The sequence below is a fragment of the Bufo gargarizans genome, chromosome 11 (assembly GCF_014858855.1).
Source record: "Bufo gargarizans isolate SCDJY-AF-19 chromosome 11, ASM1485885v1, whole genome shotgun sequence".
NCBI classification, from domain to species: Eukaryota; Metazoa; Chordata; class Amphibia; order Anura; family Bufonidae; genus Bufo; species Bufo gargarizans.
Window position 1 is genome coordinate 45,820,641 of NC_058090.1, and position 26,372 is coordinate 45,847,012.

The 26,372-nt window shown below is 42.6% G+C and overlaps 1 protein-coding gene across 2 annotated transcripts in view; it reads left to right on the forward strand.

Annotated features, from left to right (window-relative positions):
* The window catches only part of SMOC1 (SPARC related modular calcium binding 1), a 180,352-nt gene that overhangs the window by 114,955 nt on the left and 39,025 nt on the right, over positions 1–26,372 (forward strand). Inside the window, exons 6-7 of one of the 2 annotated variants that reach the window (XM_044272697.1) lie at positions 17,014–17,103; positions 22,005–22,085. In XM_044272697.1, the coding sequence (XP_044128632.1) occupies positions 17,014–17,103; positions 22,005–22,085 (171 nt within the window). The remainder of the gene's footprint in view (positions 1–17,013; positions 17,104–22,004; positions 22,086–26,372) is intronic. The other variant, XM_044272698.1, reaches the window with a different exon arrangement.

Below are 26,372 nucleotides of genomic sequence, written 5' to 3' on the forward strand. Positions count from 1 at the left end.
ACACTTGTGCGGAGCTCTTTATATTTTCCGCTATGGGACTTCCGAAAATAGCCAAGCGCGCTCATTGGGCTGTTTTCAGAACTCATGCGCGCCATGCTCTCCCTTCAGATCAGGTGCCCTAGCGATATGCCATCAATATCCCAGATGGTAATATCCCTTTAAATTGTAATTGGAGTTTTACAGTATAAGAAACCATGAATCCCCAAAACAGGAATGAGGCTCATGAGCAGATATAGCAGCAAGTAAGTTTTGAACATCTCATTATGAAGGGCCCCACTGTCTTTTTTACTTGGTCTCTCAATGATCTGCATTGGATTTTCCACTTCATCCTTTTATTCTGCACTTCCGGTATTCACAGTGACAATCCATTTCCTATGAGTAGAAGTGGGCACCATAGGTTGCTGGACCTAAAGCAGCTGCTATACCTACCCTAATAGTTGTACTCATGATACTTACAACAAACTCTTAGACTACAATGTATCAAGTAGCTAAGCTGGTAGCATTCGAGGTACCTTTAAGTGCAGTTACTTTTTTATGGCCTGCCTAATCCTTTGGCGCCTAATTTTAGAATACCCCCTATACTTTTGTATGACTCTTGCCAGGTAGCAGTGCCAAATGTAAGACCTCATCATTTACTTCATAGTTTAAATAGTGTGAAAGTGCTGGAGGTGTTCCTGTTTTGGGGAAAAAGTGACAGGCCATGATTAATCATCCAAAATCAGTGTGATGGACAAAGGTAATAGCTGCCATGTCAGTCATACGGTGACTTTATCCTGCTGCTGCTGCTGCTGATTTACAAAATGATTCATTGCTAAAAGGATTTGAAGGCGGAATCAAGATCCAATAATGAAAGTACATCATATAAGTCTGTAGCTGCTAACAAAGTAACATTAATCATAGAAGATAAAATGACACAATCGGTATGTATTTATAAAAAAAAATTCTGCTATAGGGAACACATTACAAGAACTGGCCCATTCACAGATGCCTTACTCTGCAACCCTGTTACAAAAATTGTATGGCCCAAATGAACCTAGAATTGCTGTGCCATATAAAATATTTTCATTTTCATATTAGATTTTCATTCACTCACCCCAGTTATAATGATGAATCTCTACTGCATGTAGGTCTTTATATATTCTTCAGTGTTGATGCAGTACTCCAGAACAGAGTTACTGCAAAAGAGTAATTGCTACAATGTTATATTGTTAAATTAAATGTTCTGATTTGTTGTATTTGTATACCTAATAGCATTGTATGGACAGTTTAGGGTTAACAACCTTGGTTCGTCCTCTTAGGTTGCCAGGAGATGGACCTGGGTCAACCCCTTGGTTAGTCAGAGAGAGAGAGTGTCTAGTTATGGCTCAGGAACATTAAGGACCTACATGTGTAAGCTCCTCAGAGCTAGGCCCGAGCTCAGAGAACTTTTATCTCTGGTAGTTCTACAGCCAAGGAAGCAACTTTACCATAAAAATGCCCCAGAGAGAGGGTAATTAGTTGATCCAAAATTTACAAGGCCTTCATTGGAGTCAGTCAGCAAGGTATTGTGCATGTTTACAGCCGATAAAGATTTTGCTGCTGTGAGAGGGAACATTGCTTAACACACCCTTCCACACTTGGAGATGTTTTGGTCAACTGTATTTTAAATCTGTACTCCTCAGCCCTGAAACTGCCGAAAAAGAACCTCATTGCCACCTAAGGTTCTGCAGAGAGAAGAAGTACTACAACCTACATCATTGCTGCTATCTATACATTGCTATTTGGGAGGAATTGCACTGTGATCTAAATGGAACTGTGCTTTGTTACTGTTGGATGTACTACTACTCCTATTCTGCTCACACTCACAGCTTCCTAGATCACTGTGTGAAGATAGGGTGTTATGCACCACATCTCTCACCCTCCTGCTGCTAGGGTTTCGAAGCTCTGGACCCACCAGTCCTCCATAGCCCCTTCTTGCTGCAGGTTGCTGCCTGCTCCTGCTGACAAGGTACCCCCTCCCTCTGTTAAAGGGCCAACACATGTGTACCCTGGTCTGTTCTGGCCTATGGCTGGCCAATTGTGCATATTTAAGTACGTTCCCTGGGAGATGGTGTCTCAGAAATAGGTGTATTTAGCTTGCTAGTCACTGTGTAAAGTGTGCTGCTCTGTTTGTCTGCCCGTGTACCAACTTCTGCCCATTTACCAACTCTGACCCTCTGCTGCCTGACCTGACCATTGCCTGTTCACCGTATTGACCCTTTGCTGCCTGCCCTGACATCAGACCTGCTTCACATATTTTCACTAACTATGCCTGTCCTGACCTCGGACTCTTAGTGACTATGAGTATTCTACAGAAATATACAAATGGCCAGCTATTAAACAAAATTACATTCAATCTAAAAAAATGCATAGTCTTTTTAGTTGACTATGAGTATTGTCAACTGTCAACCACACCAGGCTGACACATTGATTCCAAACCCACTAACCTGTGACATAAGGGAGGAATATTTTGGATGTTACATGTCATTGCATGCTCTAGGACTGGCCTAAACGAAATGGAGGGAAAAAAATGGTACTTTGTAGATGTTACGGAATAAATGTGGATATTGTCACTAATCTTGGTCAGCTATTTAGAAACGGTAATATATTACTTATGATTATTATGACTATGCTTAAACTGTTAGATCTTGGATGCGATCATAATTTGTCATGTCCCTGTACACTCAGGAATAAGGAATAGCTTTTGATGCTGTGAAGTGTGTGTGCACAGAGACTCTTGACATGATGCTATTGAAGGACCCGGGCTGAGAAAGTTCTTTGTGTCCTATGAGAATACACATATTGTACACTCCATACAATTAACTTCTCTATAGTCAACCCAGAGTCCTCTCGTTCTCACTCTGTTTGACTTGAATTCAGAAAGCTTGTGCGCTTGTGTTTTTCTCTTCTAAAGTCCCATGCAAGAATAGTCCTTATGGTAGCATTTGCCTGAGCCACACAGTGAATTTGTCAATCAAGAATCAAAAAGGCAAACATAAGAGGCTTTCAGCAGTGCCATTAGGGGTCAGGAGGGCTTCCCACTGTCTCCCTCGCCTGGCTTTTAATCAGAAGAGGGAAGAAAGAAGAATTGCTGTCACAATTAAGCACAGTCAGTGCATTGCACTCACAATCCTTAGAATTGGTCTCTATTCTCCCCAACATGCACCTGCACAGTGTGTTAAAAAAAAAGGAAACACACTTGTGAGCGCTACAAAGCCCAGGGAATTGTTCCCTATCCCGCCTTATTGCATGCTAATTTTACATCTGTAGAGTTGGCGACCTTTGATGTTTTGGAAACAACAAAGCAGCTGAGAAAGAGACAGTCAAAGAAATCATGTGAATTTTTACTCATTTTTAGCTTTTATTATTTGATATTTTGTGTGTGTATTTTTTTTTGCACTTTTTATTTTCTATACAAACACATGTCGATATTTGCACAATTACAGGGAAACCCATATGGGTACATTTTGTGTCCAAACGCTGATCAGCTGGTTAGACTGGTTTTATTATTTGATCAAGTATTATACTGGCACTATGGAACCTGAGCTTGCTCCTTTAACGTAGAAGTAATATGCCACGCACTTTTAAAGACTCTGAGTTTTCAGAAAACCTTTGATATGTCATAGAGACATATCAAAAGTTTCCTTTGGTGGAGGTTTGAGTACTAATACCATCACTGATTGCTAGAACAAGGAGAGAGAAGCGCTCGCATAACGCACTCTCCTCGCTGCAGGAGATGGGCTCAATAGAAGTCTTTGGGCCTGTCTCAGGTCCATCCTTTGCAGTGAGGAGAGTCAGAGCATCAGTTCGTCCCCATACAGAATCAGTATTTGCCGTCAGCAGACCATGATTAGACAGTACGATCTGCTGCCAAATGATGATTTCTTAGCCTGCATAACGATTGAGATTGCCCAATTAAAGAGCATTTTCTAGTTTATTGGATAATCGGCGGCACTTTTACACAGTCAGATCATCACTAACGGGCGTTGCTATGAACGCTTATTAGCAATGATCTGTCCGACTATCTCCAGGTCTAATACAGCCCTAACTCTAGGCCAGGGGTCAGTAACCTCTGGCACTCCAGCTGTTGTGAAACTACAACTCCCAGCATGCTTACTTATTTATTTTATGCGCTTATATAGCGCTGCTATATTCTGCAATGCTTTACAGACGTTGGCATCACACTGTCCCTAATGGGACTCACAATCTGTTACCTATCAGTATGTCTTTGGAGTGTGGGAGGGAATCGGAGTACCCGAAGGAAAACCACACAAACACGGGGAGAACATACAAACTCCGTGCAGATGTTGTCTTTGGTTGGATTCAAACCTAGTACACCAGCATACTTGCTCTGGTTTTCTCAGAACTCCCATAGAAATGAAGTGCCGAAGGTTGCTGACCCCTGCTCTAGGCAATTGTGACTCTCCCATATCTCTGAATAGGACATGAGCTTTTTAGCAAAGTTGATCCAACAGAAGAAGTATTCAATTATAAAGTGTGTGGCGTGGGTTATAACTAGAGTTGGGCGAGCATACTTGGCTGAACACTAGTTTGGCTCAAGCATCGCAATGCTCGGCACATTGCAGTGTTCGGACGAATACCGTGTGTGCTCGAGCGCGAAGCTCAAGTCTTCTCTCTGCGCGCTTGTTGGCTGCTACGCAGCCAATAAATGAGCAGGTAAGTACTGCCATTCACTGTAATTCCGTAGCCATGTTGGCTGCTGACATTACAGTGATTGGCTGGCCGGAACGCTTCATCGGGTGCTATAGCACCCAATGACACATGTTCGGCTCAGTATTAGTAAGGGAGAGCTGCTGAGCAGAAGGGAGAGATAGTGTAGGGATTGAAATAGCAATATTTTAGTTTTTATACTTGTTATAGACACAGATGTCCTTTTAAGGACTATTGTGTGTGGCAGCAATATATATTTTTAGCGCAACCTGCGCTAAATTGCTAAAACTTGTTAGAGACCCAAAAGTCCTTTTATGGACTATAGTTGTATCTGGCAGCAATATATATTTTTAGAGCAACCTGCGCTAAATAGCTTGCAATTGTTTGGCCGCTGCAGACAGCGACATTATCTAACATATACATAGTACATAAGGCCGAAAAAATACATCTGTCCATCCAGTTCGGCCTGTCATCCTGCAAGTTTATCCAGAGGAAGGCAAAAAAAAACCTGTGAGGTAGAAGCCAATTTTCCCTCACTTTAGGGGAATAAACAATTCCTTCCCGACTCCAATCAGGCAATCAGAATAACTCCCTGGATCAACGACCCCTCTCTAGTAGCTATAGCCTGTAATATTATTACACTCCAGAAATACATCCAGGCCCCTCTTGAATTCCTTTATTGTACTCACCATCACCACCTCCTCAGGCAGAGAGTTCCATAGTCTCACTGCTCTTACCGTAAAGAATCCTCTTCTATGTTTGTGTACAAACCTTCTTTCCTCCAGACGCAGAGGATGTCCCCTCGTCACAGTCCTGGGGATAAATAGATGATGGGACAGATCTCTGTACTGACCCCTGATATATTTATACATATTAATTAGATCTCCTCTCAGTCGTCTTTTTTCTAAAGGGAATAACCCTAATTTTGATAATCTTTCAGGGTACTGTAGTCCCCCCATTCCAGTTATTACTTTAGTTGCCCTCATCTGGACCCTCTCCAGCTCTGCTATGTCTGCCTTGTTCACAGGAGCCCAGAACTGTACACAGTACTCCATGTGTGGTCTGACTAATGATTTGTAAAGTGGTAGGACTATGTTCTTATCACGGGCATCTATTCCCCTTCCCATTATCTTATTAGCTTTGGCAGCAGCTGCCTGACACTGGTTTTTGCAGCTTAGTTTCCTGTTTATTAAAATTCCTAGATCCTTTTCCATGTCAGTGTTACCGAGTGTTTTACCATTTACTATGTACGGGTGACTTGCATTATTCCTTCCCATGTGCATAACTTTACATTTGTCAGTGTTAAACCTCATCTGCCACTTATCTGCCCAAGCCTCCAATCTATTCAGATCCCTCTGTAGCAGTATATTGTCCGCTTCAGTGTTAATTACTTTACACAGTTTAGTGTCATCTGCGAAAATGGATACTTTACTGTGCAAGCCTTCTACAAGATCATTAATAAATATATTGAAGAGAATAGGGCCCAGTACTGACCCCTGAGGTACTCCACTAGTGACAGTGACCCAATCTGAGTGTGTACCATTAATACCCACCCTCTGTTTTCTATCACTGAGCCAGTTACTTACCCACATACAGACGTTTTCTCCCAGTCCGAGAATTCTCATTTTTTTATATACTAACCTTTTATGTGGTACAGTGTCAAATGCTTTGGAGAAGTCCAGATACACGACATCCATTGATTCGCCGCTGTCAAGTCTAGAACTTACCTCCTCATTGAAACTGATTAAATTAGTTTGGCATGACCGATCCCTCATGAAGCCATGCAGATATGGCGTTATTTTCTTATTTTCATTAAGGTACTCCATGATAGCATCTCTTAGAAAACCTTCAAACAGTTTACCCACAACAAATGTTAAACTTACCGGCCTATAGTTTCCAGGCTCTGTTTTTGGACCCTTTTTGAATATTGGCACCACATTTGCCATGCGCCAATCCTGTGGGACATTCCCTGTCAGTATAGAGTCTGCAAATATCAGAAATAAGGGTCTGGCTATGACATTACTTAATTCCTTTAGGATACGGGGGTGTATGCCATCCGATCCTGGCGATTTGTCTATTTTAATCTTTTTAAGTCGCTGATGAACTTCTTCCTGGGTCAGACAGGACACTTTTAATGGGGAATTTATTTTTGCATTCTGCATGTCATCTGACAGTTTATTTTCCTCAGTGAATACATTGGAGAAAAAATATTTAATAGCTTTGCTTTCTCCTCGTCGCTCTCTGCGACTCCCCCCTCATTACTCTTTAAAGGACCGACACCTTCAGATTTATACTTTTTAACATTTATATAATTGAGGAACATTTTAGGGTTAGTTTTACTCTCTTTGGCAATTAATCTCTCTGTCTCTATTTTGGCCGCTTTTATTTGTTTTTTACGTGTTCTATTTTTTTCTGTATAGTTTTTCAGTGCTTCCATGCTACCCTCCTGTTCTTTTTGTCATTTATTGCTTTCTTTACAGTTCTATTTATCTACATTGGCTTCTTTTTGTTCCTTAACCTTTTATTCCCATACGGTATGTACCTCTCACAATAAGATTTTAGGATGCTTTTAAAGATATCCCATTTTGTGGCTGTATTTTTATTTTTGAGGACTCTGTCCCAGTTAGTTAGGCCTATGGCCATTCTTAGTTGGCTAAATTAAGCTTTTTTGAAGTTTGGTATTTTTGTTTCTCCCTGTAGAAACGCTCTTTTGAATGATAATTGGAAGGTTATTACTTTATGGTCACTATTTCCCAGCTGTCCCCCAACCTGCACATCTGTTGTTCTGTCAGGCATATTGGTTAATACTAAGTCCAGTATGGCCGTCCCTCTAGTCAGGTCCTAAACCAGTTGGGAGAGGTTATTGCCAAGAACCTGTTTCCTTTATGAGATATACAAGTTTCAGTTTCCCAGTCTAAATCTGGGTAGTTGAAGTCCCCCATAATAACCACCTCATTATGATTATGTGTCTGCGCTACATCTCCTGTGTAACGTGTGCACAGCCTAAAAATATCTGTGACATTCAAAGTACTTTTTATGTAGACAGTGTCCGCTGCGGACAGTTACATTACCTGCACTACATCTCCTGTATAACATTTGCGTGTCCGAAATATCAGTGACATTCAGTCGAATTTTTTTGCTGCTGGTGGCAACGACATTACCTGCGCTACATCTCCAGTATAACGCTTGCCTATCCTTAATATCAGTGACATTAATTCAGTGTCATTTTTTATTAGGCGGTGGTGACAGCGACATTACTTGCACTATGCCTCCTGCTTAACTTGTGCGCATCATAAAAATATCTGTGACATTCTGTGTACTTTATTTGCTCATACACTTACAAAACCTGCGCTACTGTACGTGTGACATACTTGCAAGCATATATACCATTTAATATGCGCAAGGCGAGCAGTAAGGGACGGGGAAGTGGCCGTGCTGCTGATGGTGCACGCAGGGGTCGTGGCCCTGGGCACGGTGAAACTGTGCCTGCTGCCAGAGCACAAGAAACACACTCATCCACGATACATAGCTTAATGTCCCAGTTTGCAGGGCGGTGCAGGACACCACTCTCGAAGTCAGACCAGTGCGACCAGGTGGTCGGTTGGATTGCAGCAGATAATGCTTCCAGTCGGTTAAGCAACACCCTGTCTTCCACAAAGTCCAGTGTGAGTAGCCAAGTCTGGTCAACAGAATCCTCACCCTGATACTCCTTCCACCCACCATGGAGAGTCTTGGAAAACAAGTGATTCCACACTCGGATATTCCGAGGAGCTGTTTTTATCACCATTCCTTAATTTGGGCCTCTTGCCAAGCCCGCTTGAAGAGGGAAATGAGGAGATCTTGTGCCTTGATTCCCAAACTCCCAAAATTCCCAAAAGAAGATGACGGTGGGGAACGGCAATTCGTGTTTCACGAGGTGGATGATGATGATGATGAGACACAGTTGCCAATAAGTCAACCGCAATTAGTATCTCAAGATATGTCAACAAGTCAGGAGGATGACCAGAGTGAGGAAGTGGAAGAGGAGGTGCTGGACGATAAAGTCACTGACCCAACCTGAGAAGGTGACAAGCCGAGCAAGGATAACGGTACAGAGGGGGAGTGATCCGCAGCACCGCAATAGGCTGGAAGAGGCAGTGGGGTGTTAAAAAGGAGAAGGCAGGCCACACCAAACAGGCCTGCAACTGTTCCCCGGAGCATCCCTTTGTGGCAATGTACCTTGCCAAGGGGTAGGTGTTCCCCAGTCTGGCATTTTTTTGAGGAAAGTGCGGATGATAAAAGAATTGTCATTTGCAACCAGTGCCGTACCAAAATGAGCAGGGGTGTGAACACTAGCAACCTCACCACCAGCAGCATGATCTGCCACATGGCATCAAAGCACCCTAATAGGTGGGCCGAACGCCTGGGTCCACAACCAGTGTCTGCTGGGCACACAACTGCCTCCTGGACACTGAGGCTTTCTGCAGCCTGATGGCGGCGGCTGTCCCACGGTACTCTGTCCCCAGCAGCCAATATTTTCACGGTGTGCTGTCCCAGCCTTACACCAGCATGTGTCACGTAACATCACCCGTGCCCTGACCAACGCAGTTATTGGGAAGGTCCACTTAACGACTGACACATGGACAAGTGCTTTTGGCCAGGGACGCTATATTTCCCTGACAGCACACTGGGTGAACGTTGTGGACGCTGGGAGCAAGTCGTACCCTGGGATGGCACAAATGCTACCGACGTCAAGGATTGCAGGCCCTACTTCCATCAGGGTTTCCACCGCCACCTACGTTAGTGGCTGCAACCCCCCCTTCTCCTCCTCCGCCTCCTCCTCCACTTCCACTCCTGAATTATCATCTTGCAGCACCAGTCAGCCATCAGTCAGTAGCTGAAAGCAGTGTAGCACTGCAGTGGGGAAACGGCAACAGGCCGTGCTTAAACTGATCTGCTTAGGTGACAAGCAGCACACCGCCGCAGAGCTGTGGCAGGGGATAAGGGACGAGACTGAGCTGTGGCTCTCACCACTCAACCTACAACCAGGCATGGTTGTGTCTGATAATGGGCCATAACTTGGTGGTGGCGTTGGAGCTCGGCAAGCTCACACACATCCCATGCCTAGCCCAGGTGTTCAACCTAGTGGTTCAGTGGTTTCTCAAAACCTACCCAAATTTGTCTGAGCTACTGGTGAAGGTGCGCCTCATGTGTGCCCATTTCTGCAAGTCATCAACAGCTTCCGCCGGTCTGGCAATGCTGCAGCAGCGCTTGCAATTGCCAGCTCACTGACTGTTATGCGACGCTACAGAGGGTAGTACCCATTTGTTCAGCGTGGGTGGGCAGAAGAGGAGGAAGAGGATGAGGCGATTGAGAGTCATCCGCCTGATGAGTACAGAGAAGTCTTGTCTGTTGGGACTCTGGCACCCATGGCTGACTTAATGTTAGGCTGCCTTTCCCGTGACCCTCGCTTTGTACGAATTTTGGCCAACACCGATTACTGGTTGTTCACCCTTCTCGACCCCCGCTACAAAGAGAACTTCTCATCTCTCATTCCTGTGGTGGAGAGGACGAGCAAAATGGTGCAATACCAGAAGGTCCTTGTGTAAAAATGGCTCCAAAAAATTCCATATGACAACGCTGGCTGCAGAGTACGTAGTTCCTTGGCCAACCGAGGAGGGGAGACTGAGGGAACACACAGCAGTTCCAACAGAGGCAGGGCAACACTCTCCAAGGCCTGGGACAATTTTATGACACCCCGCCGGCACCCTCAACCTGATGCGTGGCCTAGTGTCACGAGGAGGGAACATTTTTGGAAGATGGTGAAGGAGTATGTAGCAGACCATGTCAGGGTCCTCAGTGATCCCTGTGTGCCTTACAACTATTGGGTGTCCAAGCTGGACACGTGGCACGAACTGGTGCTCTACGCCTTGGAGGTGCTGGCCTGCCCCGCCGCAAGCGTTTTGTCACAGTGTGTATTTAGTGCTGCTAGGGGCATAATAACTGATAAGCGCATCCACCTGTCCATTGAAAATGCTGACCAGTTGACTCTTATAAAAATGAACAAGGCCTGGATTGCCCCTGACTTCTCTACTCCACCAGAGGAAAGCGGCTGAACATAAAGCCACTCTAAATGTGGCTTTTATGGTGTATTGAATACACTGTATTCTCAATGCACCCCTTCCTACCACTAAAAAGGAATATGGTTCAATCTCCCTTTTCTCGTCCTCCTCCTTTATCATATCAACATGCTTATTAGGCTGCCCTCACTCCTAATGTTTTTGAGGGTCACCAGCAGGCCCTCAACCATAATGTTTTAGTGGGCCAGCTCAGCAGCAGGCCCTCGCCCACAATTTTTTTTAGATGGTCAGCTCGGCAGCAGGCCCTTGCTCCTAATGTTTTTGAGGGTCACCAGCAGGCCATCAATCATAATTTTTCAAGGGTGTGTATGATGCCCTGTTTTATGTGTAATAAAGGGTGTATTCCGGTTCCGGTTCCTTGTAATTTTTGGCAGCCCTTTCCCTTAGTACATAGGCTTTATGAGTGTAGGAGTCCCACTACCTGAACAATTGTACCACAATGTGAATGAGGTCCTCCAATTATGTGATATACAGGTTGTATCGGAGTACCTCTTCCTTGTAATTTCTGGCAGCACTTGCACTTTATATACAAGTAAATATACAGGAAAGAATGTTTTCTAACAATCTTACCTCTAAAATCGATTTTATCTTCGGTTTTGTGCGTATTATTGTCAGTCTGTAAAAGTGGCGTACTACTCGGACAACATAAATCCCAGCAGCGACCTGGGAGTCCAAGATGCATCCAAGCATACTCTCCATGCTGTTCCCAAACCATTTCAGTGGTGTTTCCATCAATTTCTGACCTTTTCTGACCTTCAGAGCAGGGGGTGCCTGATTTAATGCTCGGGTTCTCCCATTGACTTCCATTGTGCTTGGTTGCTCGGTAGAGCCCCCCTAGCATCCCGAGGTGTTCTACTCGAGCACCCAAGCACTTTGGTGCTCAACTAACACTAGTTATAACATTATTCAGTATAGACACTGAGGGTATTATGTGTCATAATAAGGCAAGGAGAAACCCCATTTAGGCCTCTTTCACACAAGCGTGACGAATTAGGTCCGGATGCGTTCAGGGTGCGTTCAGTGAAACTTGCACCATTTTGCAAGCAAGTTCAGTCAGTTTTGTCTGTAATTGCGTTCAGTTGTTCAGTTTTTTCCACAGAGGTGCAATGTGTTTTGATGCGTTTTTCACGCGCGCGATAAAAAACCTGAAGGTTTACAAACAACAACATCTCCTAGCAACCATCAGTGAAAAACGCATTGCATGCGCACTTGCTTGCGGATGCAATGCGTTTTTTTCCTGAAGCCCCATTCACTTCTATGGGGCCAGGGCTGTGTGAAAAACACATGAATATAGAACATGCTGTGTTTTTCACTGCAACACAGAACTGACTGCATGAAAAAAATGCTCATGTACACAGACACATTGAAATTAATAGGTCAAGAATCAGTGCGGGTCCTATGCGTTCACGTCACACATTGCACCCGCGCTGTAAAACTCGCTCATGTGAAAGAGGACTTACATATTGCCCAGCTTGTAGAAAGCATTTTCAGCTTTTTGTCCAGACGTACAGTTAAAAATGTTCCTTTTTTTCTTATATCGTGTAAGTCTACAATCAGACAACCTGCCCTCTTAGGGGTAGCCTAGGAGCAGAGGCACAACATCTCTAAATCTTTACTAGTCCATTCCAAGTATGTTATGTACATTACATGGGGCCCAGAGGGCTTCATCAGGCACCAGGGTTTAGGTGCAGCTGCAACTTTTGCCCTCTTAAAGGGTTTCTGTCACCAGAATTAGCTGTATTAAACTGGCTGACATTAGCGATGTGCTAATGTCAGCAGACCCTAACTGTACTATTTTTAGTACTGCCCCGGTTACTGCACAATTTTAACTTTGATGAATATGCAAATTAGCCTCTAGGAGCAGACGGGGCGTTGTTCCTGTTCCTAGAGGCTCCGTTCTCCCATCTCAAGTCACACCCTGCTGTCCTTGATTGACAGGGCCAGTGTTCATGTTCTCCTGCCAGCCCTGTGCACTGGATAAATCTCGCGCCTGCACAGTCCCAGCACACAGGGCCAGCAGGAGGAGACGAACCGCTGCCTGGCCTTGTCAATCAAGGACAGCAGGGCGTGACTTGAGGTGGGAGAACGGAACCTCTAGGAACAGGAACAACGCCCCACCTGCTCCTAGAGGCTAATTTGCATATCATCAAAGTTAAAATTGTGCAGTAACCGGGGCAGTACTAAAAATAGTACAGTTAGGGTCTGCTGACATTAGCACATCACGAATGTCAGCCAGTTTAATAGGGTTAATTCTGGTGACAGAAACCCTTTAAAGTTATGCCTCTGCTTGAAGGTCACTGAATTTGGCGATGGGTTTCCAAATACATTTCAAAACACAACCAGATCTTATTAAACGCAAGGATTTTAGAATCACACGCATTACCATTTCCATTCACCTGCACCTTCACTCCGAGAGCAAAAAAGATGAAACGTCTCTCACCTGCTCTTCATCTGCTATGAGCACGGAACAACCGCACTTGGATGCAGGTAAGTGGAAATCCAGTAGAAAGAAAGGTAATCCAGCTCAATACGCAGACGATGCAACGGTACTTTATTTCAGCTGTTAAAAATCAAACATCCAGTTAAACAAAATCCTCGTCTACTGGTTTCGGGCTGTTGTGATGTCTGCCCTTACTCATGACATACATGGGAGCTCTGAGAGCGTACCAGCAAAGGTATTATGTCAGTATTATGCCTTGTTTTCAGCCAACTGCAGCATTAAAGAAGCGTGACTTTTCGCTGTAAAGTGTATTCTTTGTTCTCGTATATTTAGGTTTTCTTTGTACTGGGTCTTTGTTTTGTGGACAGCCAAGAAGTTCACCATTTGGCTTGTTACACCTCATTGTGTTAACTAATGAATGGTTTATTTGATCATTTGTCGTTCATTGTCGGGAAGGTGGTCATGCTCATTCACCCTTATGTCAGTCAAGTGCTGTGGATTTATAGGTTATATCTGCACCTAACTGTACATTTATTTTTATTTATTATATTGAACTGAGTAGTAAACATTCGAGTATTTTTTTATTTATTACATTGGACTGAGTGGTAAATATTTGAATATTTGTATTTATTACATTAGGACTGAGTGGTAAATATTTGAGTAGTGATATAAAGAGCTTTGATGATAGATCTTGGATGGACAACCAAGGGTGTAAAAAATAACCATGGGGTCCCACTCCACCAGGACCACTTTCAGATGCAAGTTCAAAAAAGTTTATGAATGGTTTTGCTAATGCACACATTGATGTCACAGTACATAGATAATGAACACAGTAATGTCACAATACAGGGTTAACAAGCACAGTGATGTCACAATACAGAGATAATAAACAGAGTGATGTCACAATACAGGAATAATGAGCACTGTGATATTACAGTACTGAGACAATGAGCACAGTGATGTCACAGTACAGGGATAATGCAAACAGTGATGTCACTGTAAAGGGTTAATGCACACAGTGATGTCACAATACAAGGTTAACACGTACAATGATGTCACAGTACTGAGACAATAACTACAGTGATGTCACAGTACATAGATAATGAACACAGTGATGTCACAATACAGGGATAATGAGCACAGTGATGTCACAGTACGGGGATAATGCACACCATGATGTCACAGTACAGGAATAATAAACACTGATGTCACAGAGATAATCTAATCAGAAATGTTACAACACAGGAATTATACAAACAGCAAGGCAGGTGAAATGCACTCAGTCATGTCACCATGCATACAGGGTAACATAGAAAGGTTGTGCAAAGGTACTGTATATGATGCTCTAAGGGTACTGTGCAGTTTTTCTTTTCACCGGAGATGTACTTTAATAGGTGCAGATTATCAAAAGATGAAAACAATGGCCATTTTTGGGTCCATAGGGAATGTTATCTTCCCACACAACTAATACTTTGGTCGCATTATGTACTGTAGCGGTAAACAAAAGATCAAGGGCTGACCGCTGCCTTTGATGTTCATCATCCAATGATTGGTTTCTAGACATCCTGGATTTCACAAGACTTGTTTCAATTACTTTTGCGTGGAACAACATGAGTGTGCCATTGTGTTATATTTCAAGAGTCCTTGCTGTATATATCAGTTAAGAGGCCAGAATGGAGTCATGCCACCCACCACATCATTTTTAAATATTAAAATTCTGCACATGAAGTCTTTAGGAACTAGAGGTTTTAGTTTGTCTGGGGCACAGAAATGCCTTAATCTGGTTATTGTAATTCAAATGCCAACTTCAGGTACAGCAACTTGGCTCATCCTCAAAGTCTATTGATATATGGATGTAATTTCTTACATTACTATATATGTTTAATCAAATCATCATTACAAAGGTTCTGATCTTTCCCTCTGATTTTCTTTAATCACACAGTATATTAGAAAAGCAGATGCTGAAGAGCAATGTCCATCTCAGCTCCCCTAGGAAGAACTTTCTCTTGATGTTTGTGCTGATATCATAGGATACTTTGCTTCCAAAACTTTTGCAATTGTTGAAAAAAAAATTCTCTCATCTAGGGTCTTATTGAGTCTCACAAATATCCATTGGTCAAATAAGAACCTATGGAAGCAGAGCATGGGTTGTTATCTGGCACATTGTACATGTGAGCTTATAGACTGTAGGGTATTACACTCAGGAAACCTGCAAATTGCAGGAAGGGTCATGGAGAACACTGCATGGTGCTATGAGAAGGATAAGGTAGGAGATGTAGAAGAAATGCCAGTGCTTATCAGTTGTGTTTTTGTAACACGTGAAGTTGCTGGAAAAGGTGTACATGAGTGTGGCATGACAAGTTAAAGGTTCAAGAGGCAACTAAACCATTGGTGTAAGAAGATGTTGGTACAGGCACAGTCATTTTATCGGACGAAAGGTGAACTGTAGCTTTTGCACTACCCAGTAGTTGGCAGCCTGGGCTACATGGGCAAGGCACCTTCTGCAATATGCAGCACTATGTCTCTGTTCAGTAGACAGGAACAAGTACTGCTGACCAGGACCTTACAAGGTAACAACTGCCAGTCAGCAACTTTTCTTCTTTAATGCTACTGTTTGGAGGGGCTGTTAAAAAAGTTTTAAAAAAACAATCCGGTGTCTGGAAAATCATAACTTTTTTGGTTGGAAACCAAGGTATATGACTTAATTGTAAGGCAAGACAAGCATCAAACAAGACAAGAGGCGAGAATAAGGCTAGAAGTCATTGAAAAATAGCAGCCAATAACATGCAAGTCAACAACTATATAGATTTCATCCATAGGTGGTTGTCAGCAGGGTGGTCTTCAACAAGTCAGAGGTTGTGTTCAGGCAGAATTCCAGTGAAGATTAAGAAAGTCACAGCACTCCAAAAGCTTGTTCAGTGTTCTTTAATTCACCAAAGGTTCAGCAGCAACGTTTCGACAACAGTCTTTATCAAGCTTGATAAAGACTGTTGTCGAAACGTTGCTGCTGAACCTTTGGTGAATTAAAGAACACTGAACAAGCTTTTGGAGTGCTATGACTTTCTTCATCTTCACTGGTAATTTTGGGGTCTCTGAGGCCGAGACCTGGCGTCGCGAGCACTGCCGCAAAGTACCTTGAATGCATTCAAGTAAGTGGTGCTGTCCTACCATCCATTTTTGTTTGACAGGCAGAATTCCATGTACTTGGCAGTCCTGGTAAACAATGTATGGGGGTCACATAAAGGGAAAGTCTGCCAAAAGGGGTATCTAAATACAACTCAGGATAACTAGACTATAAGTGAGGTAAAAAAAAGATCAGAAAGCACAAGAAATAAAGTTGGAGAGCTACAACAGAGAGGTGGAAAAGAACAGCAGCCAAGGTACACTAGGCCCACTCTAAGTCAAGAATCTCTATACTATCAGAGGCACAGTAAAATATATATATGCCCTTTCCCATCAGAGTTGTTTAGTGGCCCCTTATGTGCTAAATTTTCCCAGACAATATTGCTGTGCATAAATCTAACCACAGAACCTCAGATGAAAGGAAGAAGGAAGTTATTATAGCACCCCACTGAATAGCTTACTGGTTAAGAATTTTAATGCCTTTACTGTTTCTGGTAGATAAAGTTTTAGTTTTTAACTACAATTAACAATTTGTTGTTTGTGTGTCCTTGTTTTTGTCTGTTAACGTGGCCGGGCCACATGCAAAACCCGAACCATTCAACAGTTCTGTAGAGTAGATAGCATTTACCTCAATAATGGTAGTTTCTTTCCGTTTCTTTCTAACCCTAAATTCAGATGACGGATCCAGACCTACGCCTACCATGGAGACGCGGCCTGTATTTGAAGGAGACGGTAAGGAATAATTTCTTGATTAATACTACACTCCTAATAATGATCTGATGAATCCTACCTGTTCCATCTTTTGGCATATTTATGGTTATTTACATAGCATTACACTGCCACTCACTGGCGATCACCGGGCCAGACCTTTCCTGGCTGCACATGAAGGCAAGGCCCTGCAATTAGCATTGAGTCAGTGGCATGTGAATCCTGCTGCCAGGGATGCATCACGTATGGACAGTCTAAAACAAAGATATTTGGCCATTATCAGGCATGTGTCAAATCAAAATAATGTCACCAAACTTCACATGTATTTTGCATGCAAGCCTTGTAGCTATTCAACTGTCTCCTTCCTGGGAGCTGTGATCAACACCTGTTTCTTGTTTCATTTTCTTCACCACTTGATGGTTTCCAAAAGTGACAATGACCTACAGGTCAGCAATTTCCTGTTCTCAACACAGGGGCAGGTTCATTTTTGGACTCAGGAAATAACCTCCATCCTGGTCAGGTTATATTTGGTGATATACAATGCAGGCCATATGTCATTGCATGCAATACAGGCTGATTCAAGTAGTAATATAATGCCGTTAAAATGTGTACAAGATAATACATCATACCCAATGTTGAGGTTTGAGTTCGTTTAGTTGGAATACTAAGCATTTGATATTTTTAAGTTAGCTAAATAAATATCACTGGCATGTTTTTATTACATTAGTTGAAATACATGTAGAAATTAAAAGTAACTTATTTTGAGCAAACAAATGTAATGAATAATAAATAGTAGTTCCCCAATATAGTGCTAAAATTGGAATAACACCCTTTGAAAACATACACTTTGGACAATCCTGCTAAGACCCTCAGAGGTTCCTCATAAGGGGAATTTATCACTCCCTTTGAGATAGAATTATGGTGGAAAAAAGTTTCAAAAGTTATCACATATAATTTTTAGCAAAAATGTGCGACTTTTTATGATTTTATGCCGCTTTTGCCACTTTTCAAAAGTGGATGTGGCTAGCTATGTTAATTAGATGTACACCAGATTTATCAACCGCAACTTGCAAATGTACCCACTCCGACCCCACCTTAAAAAAATATTACCTGCTATTAATTTGCGTAATTCATGTATTAACTTTCATATAAATTTAGTAAAATTTTGGAAATGTTCATTATAAATATGTTTTTATGTTCTGTTAAGCAAAATCCCTTATTTATCAAAATCAGCGATAAAAAGGGAGTTCCAGTGGTGATAGATAATCAGTTCTCATCTCTCCTGTCTCCTCCCCTTTCCCTTGTACTATAATCGGAGATAAGCAGCGTGTTCTAGTGATGATAATGAGTTCTCACCTCTCCTGTGTTCTCTCCTGTCATACTATAATCATTGATAAGCAGGGTGTTCTAGTGGTGATAGATAATCAGTTATCCCCTCTAATGTGTTTTGTCCTGCCCTTATACTATAAGCAGTGATAAGCAGGGTGTTATAGTGGTGACAGATAATCATGTGTCCCGTCTCCTGTGTTCTCTCCTGTCCTTATACTATAATCAATGATAAGCAGGGTGTTCTAGTGGTGATAGATAATCAGTTGTCCCCTCTCCTGTGTTCTCTTCTGTCCTTATACTATAAGCAGTGATAAGCAGGGTGTTCTAGTGGTGATAGAGAATCAGTTCTCACCTCTCCTGGGTTCTCTCCTGTCCTTATACTATAATTAGTGATAAGCAGAATGTTCTAGTGGTGATAGATAATCAGTCCTCACTCCCCCTGTCCTATATTTGAGGTATCTTCATGCTGCTCCAAGGCCCTTAGTTGCCATGCCTGACATTGTGCTGCACATGTTCAGTAGAAAGTTCACTACTGAGTATGCCTGCAGTCATCTCAGACCTGCTAGACACAACAGGAAGACAGCATTAACCTTGCGATTTTCAGTTTTTGCATTTTCATTTTTCACTTCCTGCATTCCCAGAGCCATAGCTGTTTTTATTTTTCCATGTGCTCTCTGCATGGTAACATTTACCTATTACCTTCATTTTTCAGGTCAGTACGATTAAAATGATACCACACTTGTATAGTTTTTTTTTGCATTTTAATACTGAAAAAAAACCAATTTTTTTATTTTCTTCACCCCGATCTCAGACGGGTAACGCTGTTACGGGCACGGTAGCGCACGGTTCCCATGTCTGCACCGCTCAGATGCCGTGGTCACATTTGACCATGGCATTTGAAAGGTTAAAACGTATGCGATCACCCTTATGGCTGATCTCATACATCCGCCCTGGGCCTCTGCCGTCGTCGTAGCTGCTGCTCATGGAAATGCAAACCCCAAGGTAAACCTAAGTGGAATCAGATGAGAAACTTCTGACCAAGGGCAATGTCTACATTGAGCTTTTATATTCTTCCCCTGCCACCCTTTTTTTCTCTAGTACAAAAAAAAATACTAATAGGTGAAATTGGAATTTAGATTGTGAGCCCCATTGGAGAACAGGACCAATGCGAGCAGTGACCATCTCTGTACAGCTCTGTGGAATGTGGGGGCAATATATAAATGTACAAGATAGGCAATATGCTGTATAATACATACCCATTAATCATGATGTTATGGTATATCCTAGTTATATGCTATAACATGTAATCTGAATTGCCCTTTAAATTCACATTTTTATTTCATAGTTCTTCCTCATCAACATTTAAAAAAAAAAAGATTTTCACATGCCAAATATATCCATTGGTCCAAAAAAGGTCAAAGGGCAGACCAACTATAGAGTATGTGGATCTTATACTTGTATTCAGTTGATTGTTGCAATTGCCGCACACAGCTTGGTCTCTTTCATCTTGATTGGAATGAGTTTTGCATAAAGCTGCATTTGCTGTCACATCTTTGGAACAGTTCCAGAATATTTCTAGACTAGATTTGCGTCAGCCAGTATGAAAATGAATAAATGTATTCATAGAGAAGTCTGTTGCTTCTGAAAAGGGATTTGAGTGAACTAAAACAATGTTCACATATTGTGTATAGAGGTGGCTCCAAACCAAACGTTAGCATCTGGAACCTGAAAAAGTTACAGAATTGACTAATTAACCTTATTTAGAACTTCATGAGCCAGTCGGTGGTGGACATGGTGCTCCACATCTCTGCATAGATGTAACTGAACCAGTAGAAGATGTAGTACCACTGAATGAGGAACGCAGCACCGGTTCCATGGGTTTCCCTGGCTATCTGCTCAATTGATCTAGTAACAGGACCCCTCTGTGGATGTCACGGCTGTCATGGTCAGGTAGTAGTGGACCATGACACTTTTGCCGTGCATGCTTGTTGCTGGTGGCAACGTGTTGTTAGCATGATTTTATACTTCCCCTTTAAGGCTGGTGTTCCTTCCCATTTTGTTTTGTTTAGGGTTAAAGAAGTGTGCAAGGTGGAGATGGGTGTGGCCTCATGGCTCTTCTTATGTTGGAGATGTGAGAATGAGGTCAGTTGTTTGTCTGCCTTTGTAGGAGAAGGAGCTTTGCTGCTCTCTGGATGTTTCACCTGTCCGTGAGGTCCTCCTTGTGGAACACCAAGGTCTTTAGGAATCTCTCCCTATGTTGTCCTCCTTGTTCCCTACCTTACCTGTTGTTATGTTTGGTGTGGGTTTGTTTTTGGGATTTGTTGTTATTCCTAGTTTGGTGTTCTAGTTCTGGTATGTTTGGTGTAATGCCCGGCATGGTTGCTAGACACCTCCTTGATTGTCTGTACCTCCGGTGAGGGGGTCTCAGGGGTTCCTCGGAGGGGGAACCACTAATAAGTGTGCAGCTCTGCTGGGGCTGCCATGCATCCTATCCGCATGGGGGTCCAGGCAGTTTGTGGTTTGCTGGATTCCGTTTTTTTGTGTTTTGTGCTGTGTCCTGTGAGGTGAACGGGTTCCAGTACATCTGCATGGGGTCCAGTCATCGTAGTTGCAGCGGCAGGTAAGTGTGTTGTTCGGGGCTCTTACCTGCCGATCCAGTAGCTGTGCGCTGTTTGTCTCTTCCCTGGCAGCTAGGCCAATGAGATTCCTGTTCATCCGTGTCTGTGATGAACAGGTCATCTCATCCCCTTTCTCTATTTAAGGGACTATCAGGGTGACTCAGGGTCCTAGGTTTCCAGGGTATGAGCCGTCCTACCATCCAGGTCCGCTCATACGGTGAGGAGTTAGGGCGAGGATTAGGGATGCAATAGGAGGTGACCAACTCCCTTATCCCAGCCTCAGGCCTAATTGCTTGTCCGTCTGCTTTACATTGTACAGTGGGGGGTTTCCCCCACTCCCCACCATGACAGTGAAGCATGCAGTGTTGTACATACCCTAGGGGTTAAAACAAAAACCTTGCACCAAAAAATTGATATGTGTGACCTCAGACACGGGAGTCCAGATACATCATGTGGTCGGTTAAATTGGTTAACTGCAGTGGTGGATCTTCTTGCCTGGCACAACTGATAGGATACTGATGGCTCTACACCCACTACTACCATTACTATTCTTCATCTCAGGGAAGTTGAACCCTGAATCCCCTTTAAGAAATAAGGCAAGAGCATTTTGGATTTATGATGACATGCACCATTCAAAGTTAAGCACAGACTTGGCGAAAACAAAGCTGAAAACTGCCCGGTGCGCCCCTAGTCCGCCACCCGCTGCACAAGTAACACATGGCACAGAACTGATCCGTTTTGGACCGCTTGTGAGAGCCCTGAACAGATCTCACAAACGGAAAGCCAAAACACCAGTGTGAAATTAGCCTTAGAGGTAATATTTGCATACAGCTGCACAGTGGGCCCCTTAATGAATTTTACTGGTAGGCCCCTGGCACCATAGTTCGACACTGCCAAGACTGTTTCTAAATGTATCTGGTTATTATATTGTTGCATAAGGAAACAACTCATTTATTGCATGAGCTTATTATTTTGTAGACATCACAGCACCGACACTATGGATCAAGCACCTCGTTATCAAAGATGCAAAAATAAATGGCTCTAGCATGAGGCAATCAGGTATGAAGAATTTTATCACCCTTTATTTAAATAGATATTTATTATTCTATAGTCAGGGGTCTAACAAATGTGAACCTATTGATGTGATGAATGGTTACAGTGCCAATAGTGGTTGTCACTGAGCAGTCCAAAGACAATAGTATATTAATCAACAATTATGGATAATGGGACGTCAGTGTCTGCTATGTAGGTGATGGATAGATAGCTATGAGATAGATAGATAGATAGATAGATGTGAGATAGACATATCTGGGATGTTCATAACATTAGATAACAATTGTGTGTCTGATATAAATTGTCCAGTCTACAGGGTCTAACTATTACAGTTCTATATTTATCATCATATGACAAAAAGTTATGCACTGGTTATATAACCTCTAGATTTAAAAGGGGTTGTCCACATTTGTACCTCCACGTGAAGCTCATATACACAGTCGAGTCACATTATGACCACTTTCTACTTTTCGATGTCAGCAGCACGTTAGCTCATGAAAGAAGTCCCGTGTGGTGAGCTGACCCGGTGGGTATATAAGGTGTGCAATAGGCTGTCTGCACACATAGCCCTTATTGTTGTCATGGGTAAAAGAGGCAATTTCTCAGAGTTACAAAAGGGCATGATTATTGGCTTTCGGGCCAAGGGTGGCAGTATTTCAGAAACTGCACGGTTTGTGAACTGTTTGTGTGCTGCTGTGGTGAAAGCGTATCATGAGTGGACAAATAGCAGCATTGTGAATAAACAACGTGGAAACTGTGAAGCACCACTTACCATTGATGTGTGAGGTGAACATCAGCTACGAAGATATGCGAGGGCAGAACGACACGCTATAGTAGAGCAGCTCACCGCCAAAATTGGACTTCCACTAATTGGCCAAGGGTTGCCTTCTCCAATGAGTCACGTTTTCTGCTTCATCAAACAGATTGATGTTGGCGTGTCAGGTGAGAAACATCAGAGAGCAAACACCCTGAAGCCATTGCTGGAAAAACACAAGCTGCTGATGGCAGCGTTATGGTCTGGGGAATGTTTTCGTGGCATCCTCTGGCAGATCACGTACACCAATACATGCTGATTGTCTTCCCTGGGGCGGATGGGATCTACCAGCACTAAAATGCAACGTTTCACACAGCTAGAAATGTCTGACATTGGTTGGAAGAGCATGACCAAGACTTTCAAGTACTACCCTGGACCCCTAATTCCCCAGACTTGGACCCAATTGAACATTTGTGGGATCATCTCTATGGATCCTCCTCCACTCACGTCCAGCAGCTTGGGATGCACTGCAGTCAGCCTGGCTCCAGATACCTGTGACAACCTACCAGGACCTTATTAAGTCACTCCCTGCCCACCTAGCTGCTGTCGGTGCTGCACATGGAGGTTACTCTGGATATTAGCTGGGGGTCAGAATAATGTGACTGGACTGTTTAGTTCTGCTGTCTTCTTATTTACTGCAGTAGAATGGGCCTGTTTGCCCGGTTAGAGCTGCACCCCCTATAAGCTATGCCAGTGTGTATGACCAGCTTACATGCATTAGCTGGTCATACACTGCCATAAAATGAATTAATGGTGTTATGGTTAGATTAAGCTAGCCCCTAATATTGAGCGCATTAAGACGTCTGATTTTACAGGTCTTAGCTACAGGAATGGAGAGCAGCAGGCTTAACTTCAGCTTTCAGAGACTGACAACTTCTAGGTCATAAATAATACTCCCCTAGAGAGCAGCTAATCTACTTTATGAAAAGGTGTAAAGTATACAAGATGGTAGGGGTAATATACTCCCAAAAAGAAAAAAATTCTACATCTAGCCATTGGCGCTAAAACTGTATGTGGTTAGAAAAATAAATGAGGGTCTCTTGGCAGGGTTTGATAGATGACTGTGAAAGAATTTAGGTTTCCTCAGCTCTCCTCTTCTATGAGAGTGAAAGAAGGAGAGAAAGAAAATAAATGACTTAAGTAATGTCACTGAACCCATCAGAGATACTAGGGGGATTAATTCAGGGAAATGCAGTAGAAACTGAACATACAGTCCTTGTATTTTGAGTTATTTCTGAGCTTTTTAGCATAATACCCATACATTCAGGGGAACATGACCATGAGCAGACATATTTGTATTGGATAATGGACTATTCTCTTTCATTCTAACTCTTTATTTATGACAGTTTTGCTGTTGCATGGACCGGTGGGATGAGATACCCATCCTCTATACCAGGGGTGCACACAGCTACATTTTGCAACCCCTATCCTGCTGGACAGAAACAAAGAAGGAGAAGGTCAGGTCCCCAGCTGTCAGTGCCCTGAGGAGAAGATGGAAGCAATTTACTACCGCTTCTGTCTTCTCCTTTCCTCGACGCATAGTGCTCAATGATAGCTATGGAATTAATAGAGGAAGCGACTATAATGCCTCCTCTATTGGGACCCAGCAATCATGTGATTTCCGGGTGATTTAGGCATAGCAGAGCCTGTGTAAAATGCCCCCACAGTCGGGCACCGTTGGATGCCCAAGTTACAGTGGAAACAGAGCAACAGTGTCAGTGTCCACCAAAAGCTTTGATGACTTCTTATATAAAAAATAAATAAAAAATAAGTAAAAAAATATAATAAGATTTAGAGAAAAATTAAAAAACACCCCAGCCAACCAAAACTATGGCCGTTATCCCCCTATTCATGTGAAACTATACATATTCTATATTAAAACGACTGACACAATATAGGGAGCCAATTTTAATAATTTATTTTAGTGTCAGTTTAAAAAAAAACAAAAAAAACATTTTTTATACAGTTTTCCCTAAAGAAATTTTTTTTATTAAAAATGCTAAAAAAAAAAAAATTTAAAAACTGCCACCTTATCATTTAAAGTCCAGTGTGTCACATAAGAAATAAAAAGTTACAGCTGTGTGCTAAATCACGAAAAAGTGTCTGGTCAATAAAGGGGGTGTCTCACTTCAGCAAATAGCATTTATCATTTAGAGAAAGTTAATACAAGGCACTTACTAATGTATTGTGATCGTCCATATTACTTCCTTTGCTGGCTGGATTAATTTTTCTATCACATTAAACGCTGCTCGTTTTCATAGTTATGACCACCCTGCAATCCAGCAGTGGTGGCTGTGCTTGCACACTGTCGGAAAAAGCAGTAGTGGCCAGGACCATGTGCTCCCATGGTCCTGGCCACTAGAGAAGTCAGCACTTTTCCCTATAGTGTGCAAGTACGACCACCGCTGCTGGATTGCAGGGTGGTCGTAGCTATGAAAACGAGCAGCGTATAATTTGATGGAAAAATGAATCCAGACAGCAAAGGAGGCAATATGAATAATAACAATACATTAGTAAGTGCCGCCTTGTATTAACTTTCTCTACATAATAAATGCCACTTGCTGAAGTGAGACAACCCCTTTAAGGCATTTTCAGGCCTGGCTATTAAAGGGTTAACCAATGAGTGCCAGTAAGGGATAGTGCTTACTGGTTACTGCATGGCTCCTGTCACACAGATATAACTTATCACTGAGGGACAAGAGGTGGTAATAACCAATGAGCGCTAGTAAGCAAAAATTGTTTATTAGTTACTGCATGGCGCCCATCACACAAATTTTACAACAGGGGTAGGTATCGGTAATCTCCATTGAGTGCCATCCACTCTCCCAGATCTACACAAATCTACGCTTGCTAGATTTTACAGCATCCAGGTAACAGAAGGTTTCTATATAGACAGTGAGTCTTATGGACCTAAATCCCCATTTACATCAATATTCCCATCTGAGCTGGCTTACATTGTGGCAGCCATAGTCATGTGTTTGTGCACACTGATGTGAATGGTGCTTTCGATGTTTGTTGGAGCCACACAACTGAGCACAGTTAAAGGGGTTATCCTCTGAATAGCATTTTTCAACTATCCAAAGAAAAGGTGGTAAAAGCCTACTTTACTTGTTTTTATTATTTCTTGTTTTAATTGCTTGATAAATTAGATGCACATCAGTTAATCCACTTTTAAGCCAATATTTTAGCGCTTCATGTCGTGTTAAAAAATGTGCCCCAAAGACTCTGACTACTCTGCAACTTTGGTCTCACGACAGCCCTCAAAATGTACACAATTTGTCTGTACCTTGCTGATGCGTGATTATAGGGGTGCATTCACACGGCCATATATATTTCGCAGTCCACAAGATGCACACGCACTTTAACCCCTTCAGGAACCTGCCATTTTTCACCTTAAGGACCAGGCAAATCTGACGTGTCACTTTATGTGGTAATAACTTTAAAACGCTTCTTTTACTTATCTAAGCCATTCTGGGACT